At 33.3% G+C, this 5,671-nt stretch overlaps 1 protein-coding gene across 1 annotated transcript; it reads left to right on the top strand.

Moving 5' to 3' along the window:
• Nucleotides 1-2,271: 2,271 nt before the first annotated feature.
• LOC125505005 (DNA translocase FtsK-like) lies at nt 2,272-5,251 on the top strand. Its single transcript, XM_048667909.1, has 4 exons — nt 2,272-2,372; nt 4,324-4,593; nt 4,657-4,849; nt 4,908-5,251. The coding sequence occupies exons 1-4, from the start codon at nt 2,358-2,360 to the stop codon at nt 5,081-5,083; spliced, it is 654 nt and encodes a 217-aa protein (XP_048523866.1). The 5' UTR covers nt 2,272-2,357; the 3' UTR covers nt 5,084-5,251.
• Nucleotides 5,252-5,671: the final 420 nt, after the last annotated feature.

Genomic DNA, 5,671 nt, shown 5'->3' with positions numbered 1-5,671 from the left:
GTTCCAACTTAAGTCCTTTATTTATTTGATTTAATTTAAAAAACCCTATATTCTCCTTTCTCAAAACGTACTCATTTAATTAATTAACACTTTATCTTAAAGGTATTCAACATTCATGTGCACTGCTCTGTCTGCTGTACTAACTTGATAGTCAAATGAACAAATGAAAAATATTCTTCTATTAAAAATGATTGTAATTAACGTTTAGATTTATTGTACGAATTATTAATCAAAACATTTTCTTCACTAGAAAGGTCATCATAAAATGCCAACATTGAACTTATTACAAGAAAAAATCTGCCCAACGTTCTAAAATGGTAATCCAGAGTAGATCAACTTTTACAATGCCACACGAAAATGAAAGCATATGGCTTGAAAATCATGCATTATACATATGGAGAAGGTTACACATTATAATATAATTAATATCATCTAGGTTGATTAAATTATAGTATTTCGACTAGGTGTCAACTAAAGAACAATGAGTCGAAAGGTTAATAACAAAAGCACAAATAACGTGATGCCATTAGATACGCATCTGCAAGAAATTGCTTTAGCCTCTCAATAACCCGGGATTGATTTATCTATTATATAGGGAGATAATACAGACTATTTTCTTACTAGTTATGTTTTGATATGCGTATCAAGTTCTTAAGCTTGCTGTTAAGTAATAGATTCGTTGAAAATCGAACAAAATCGAATAATTGAATCCTAACGAAAAATTCGCTGTGTTCTAACCAGAATAATCACTATTTTCGGAGCGAATTCTATCTTAGGTTCAGAGGTAAAATATTCTTTCAATGGATGATTCAGTAAGACATTTTTGGAAAAACAAGATTAGTTTTTAAAAGTCGAATAGACACCATATTGCTAAAAAAACCATTGTCCTTCGAAAAGTTGTTTTCTCCAATGAAATAAATAGAAAAAATAAAAACATGCTGAAAAAATCACACAGTGGCTCGCCCTGTAATGCCCCATTTCCGCAATTTTGAGTATGTAAAACTGGGTTTTTTTTTTATTTCAGCCCGGCATAAAGTTCCCATAATACACAAGGTCATGTTAAACAATACATAGCAAGAATTGATATAATTTAGATAGCTAAATATAGTAGTTTTACTCTACTTGCTCCCGACATGTGAATTTTCGACACTCCATTTTTGGTATCGAATTGCGAAATCAATATAACATATTTAACTAAATGGGGTTTAAGGTAAATAACCTTTTTCCTTGAAATGAAGTTTATCGCTTCAGTTAACTGCAAAATTACGGAATTGTCAAGGGATTTTCCGCCTCATCGATCAAGTATTGAAACTTGTTGATCAGTTTTTATTTTACACAAAAAGAATCGGAATCGGCTGAATGTCAAGCTTTTTGCTTCAGTTATTGCATTGTATAATACCCTTATTGCCAAGTTGCAAACTAAATTAATTTCTAAACATACAATGTGCATCAAAATATTGGCTAAACTGTAAATACATGGACTAAAAGATATCAAGCAATTATTCACAAAATTGTAAATGGTAACATGTTTCCGAAATCAAACTATTTAAATAAATTAATTAGTGTATTTTAGTTACATCAGATTTTGCTAAACTAAAATTGAGTACCTACATGACACACAACATACACAAAATGTTTAATTTGTCGATATAAAATTATCAAGTTATAACTGTATATGTATTAAAACTGAACCGAAAAATGTACCAAACAGATACTAAATACTCGTATTTCGAATACACCTCAACTTTGCGAAAGTGATTTTCAATGGTCATGCACTGACAATATATTTTCAGTGGATGATGGCAATTTCAAAGTTCAAAAAAAGGCTCTGAAACCCTAAATCTTTAGTAAAATATTTAAAACTCTAAGATAAAAAATAATAGAGTGAACACTTTTCGCATGTTAATCACTTCACTAAAACTTCCAATCAAACTAAGTCCTACTCGGTAAAAAGTAACTCCAATCAAACTAACTAAAAACTGCTAACACTGCTCAAGCAAATGTTTAAAGTATAATTTTCCAATTAAAAATGATTATAAAGTATCATCCAATTAATGAAAAAGTGACCACATACGAAAGGTACTCACTCTGTACTGGGTATCCGGTACCTGGTAACAATGAGAAAAAATTGTCCGGCGGAACCTGAAGCGATCTTTAAGAAGGTTGGCAAGGTACACTGATCCATTTTCGTACGAAACCGGCATAAGAAACAATTATTAGTTGAAATTTTTACATTGAATTTCGACTAAGTTCAGGGCTACTTGCCACCAGTACCTGGGGTGTGGTACTGGTATAAATATTAAGGAGAATTTTGGATAGGCAGTCATTTGCATTTGTCAGCAAAAACAAGAAACAATATGTTTGTAAAACTGGTAAGTGCGCTCTTATGTTTCGTACTTGTACGGTTTGAGGTTTTGTATTTTATTTTTATATTATGTGGCTTTAGAACATTATATAAAGAGTAGGTGATTGTTTTAATAAAAAATAATTGATAGGCGTCTCAAGTGAAGTAAGTTTTAATTACAAAACTTTGTGGTCGAATTTGAACTTTGCGGGAATTATCAACTTTTTAATTCACTTTCAATAATGTTTGCATCTGCTTTTAAGTCAAACTTGAGCATTTTAGTCGGTATTTAATTATTCACTTATTTTTATTACTTTTCATTAGTTGCACGTTGTTTGAAGGAATATTTCTCGCCTAAAAGTCCACTGGTTCGAGATTTATTCATGAAGAAATAATATATTATTGGACTTATTGGAGCCCAAATCCAAATTAAAGATTCTTGAAAATTAAAGATCTGAATTAATGCAAATCGCGTTCTTACCGTATACAAACTTTTCCGTATTTTGAAATATAATAAATGAAAGTAATTTATTAATTCCTTAGCCGTTATCATCATCGATTTATATGCATTTTCATAAAAAGTGGCAGATATATGAAGACTAAAGCTGTTCTGAAAATATCGCTCTTAGCCATATCCAGAAAACCCATAAAAATTTGAAACAAAATGTAAGGTGTCTTGCAAAAAGTTAATTATGGTACAAATTGATTCATCAGAAATTACAATTACTTTTCTAAACATCCAACTGAAACTTAAATATAAGGCGTAGGAAGAAATACTTTAAAGTTTAAAAATACATGATAAAATTAAATGAAAAAAATAAAAAATTTAATTCAATGAAACTTATTTACGCTAAAAATAACTCCAAAAACCTCTTTTCATTTTTTTTAAATGATATGAAAACTTTGGCTTAAGTGATTTCGCCATCGGACTCAGGAAAATTAAATATTCGACATCTTTTTTTTGGTTGTTTTGTTGAAAAGAGTAATTATCTCACACAATTTATGGAATAGAGTTTCTAATATCAGTTCATTTATATATAAAATAGCAGATTGTCATTATAGCAGAAGATAAAAATTACCGAATTAACTTAATGAAAACGTATACAAACTAATTTCTATAAAGATTTGAAAAAAACGGAAAAGCTGTTTCAAGGAAAATAATTTAAAAATTAACAACGGCAGACTTTATAATGCATTTATTAAGCTGACCAATTATCTGAAGACGTCGAAAAATTTACTCTAGATGACTTTGTTTACTAAAGATAAGAAGACTTTGTTTCGACAATTGTTTGATTTAATATTTGTTACTGAAATGTCGATAATTGAAAATGAAGGAAATGTTATTTACATTCTATCGAAAGCAAAACTCTATAATAAAATATACTTCGTAACTGATTGTTTGATTTTAAAACTAGAGCTCCGGAACATCGACTTTCTCCTTTCTTAGGTAAACAGCGTGCACTTTATTTATCAATTTTAATAACATTTTTAAAGCGAAAAAAACACCAATTTTTTATATATTTTAACATATACTTCACAAGTACTACTCCTTTGAAAACCGATATAAAACTTACTTATAAATTAAGATTTCTCGATGAAAATATACACTGTAAATAAAATATGGTGAATCAAATTGCTCGTCAGGGTAAAAGGATATGCATATTGTTTAAAATACCACGTAACTTCGCCTCCGCATTTCCCAAAAGAGACTGATTTATTTGCGAGACATCAGATGTGGGTTGTGTTCCAACGACTAATTAGAGGTGAAACCTTAATTGGAAGACTTAGTCAAATACTCAGTATATTTGGGCCAATTATCCAACCGTTAGGAATATGCTAGGAACAACAACTGTAGCAAGTGCAAGAAGGTTTAGGGGTCTCCAAAAAGTATGACTTGAGTAAATGCTGGAAAATGTTTTAGAACTAGGATATAAATAATTTTCAATAAATAGCTACAATTGTACCATTGTTTGGTTCAGGCCGTCTTCGTTTGCTTCGCCGGATCCGTCCTGGCTCAACATCAATCCTACCAAGGACCCCTAGCCGGAGGCCAACCAGCTTCCCTCTACCCAGCGGGAATCAACCCACAATCATGCCCTAACTACCCTGATTGCTCCAACCCCTTGGTCGCCATCAGTCAAAACGCCGCCCCTCAATACCAACAGTCTGCCCCACAATATCAACAACCCGCCCCACAGTACCAACAACCCGCCCCTCAATACCAGCAACCCGCCCCTCAATACCCACAAGTGAGTTCAACATTTTCCGAGTCTGCATAGGAACTTTATATTAACTAATGTGTGCTTGTGCAGTATCAAGCCCCAGTTGCAGCCACCCCTGCACCAGTATCTCAGTACAACCCAGTGTACCCCCAACAGTACGCCCCTGCTGCTCAAAGCCAATACTCTTCCGATGTTCAACAGAGATTGGACCGTGGTGAATACATTGGAGACGGTGACTACCGTGGAGAAGGTTTGGCTGAAGCTTTGGCTCCTGGATACGCCGGTGAGTTGTTGGACACGATCAGAAGGGTTCATGTTGGCTAATTGCTCGGTTCTTGCAGGTCAAGCTCAGGCTGCCCTAGTTAACCAGTACAACCCTGCACCAGCTCCCCAATACAACTCAGCCCCAGCTTACCAGCCAGCCCCCCAACAGTACTCCGCCCCTGCCCAGCCTGCTCAAATCCCAGCTGGTGTGAATGCTCAAGCTTGCCCCAACTACCCATTCTGCCATGCGTAAAGACTCCAACTGAAACACTTAGACTGCCAGCTGACAACATGTTGTTATCCAAAGTTTCACATGTAGATAGTTTTTTTTGTAAATGTGCCTTAATCTATTTCGTACGTACTTTTTAGTTGTATAAAGTTGTGATTTTATACAAGAAAAATACAGTTTATATTTATAATAGTTTCACTATTTTTTCCGCTCTTTACCTAAATCAGGCGGATTTTGATAGTTTCTTCCAACAAACATACTTGAAGTGTTAAAACAAATGCTCTAAATACATATGTTATAATTATTTATTCAGGCTCTTTCATGACACTTTTGATGGCCAGTTTGCAAATAGTATTTCCACATAGAACCGAATTAGCATAATAAAACAATGTGCTGATCAAAGGCAGCGATTAGAGCAACTGCTTCGGAACTAGTTCTTGTCCTTTATCGTCAACATTTCTTTGCTCTAAATGTTGGCATTGACATTCTTCCATTAGCCAATTTAAAATTCACATAATATTAATTATTCAAACATTTTTATTTGCATATGCCTTGTTTTATATCAAATACTCGGCGAAAGTGAACCAGTTCTACATCCGACACGTCTAAATT

The sequence above is a fragment of the Dendroctonus ponderosae genome, unplaced genomic scaffold, assembly GCF_020466585.1.
Source record: "Dendroctonus ponderosae isolate FM_Combo_2020 unplaced genomic scaffold, Dpon_F_20191213v2 Dpon_F_20191213_605, whole genome shotgun sequence".
NCBI classification, from domain to species: domain Eukaryota; kingdom Metazoa; phylum Arthropoda; class Insecta; order Coleoptera; family Curculionidae; genus Dendroctonus; species Dendroctonus ponderosae.
Note: the sequence above shows the minus strand (reverse complement) of the source record. Positions and strands in the feature narration are given on the sequence as shown.

Bases quoted from the DNA above. Each gene is read 5' to 3' on its own strand.
- LOC125505005 (XM_048667909.1), top strand. The intron at 4,594-4,656 runs GTGAGTTCAACA...GTGCTTGTGCAG, and splicing joins CCGCCCCTCAATACCCACAA to TATCAAGCCCCAGTTGCAGC. The intron at 4,850-4,907 runs GTGAGTTGTTGG...CGGTTCTTGCAG, and splicing joins TTTGGCTCCTGGATACGCCG to GTCAAGCTCAGGCTGCCCTA.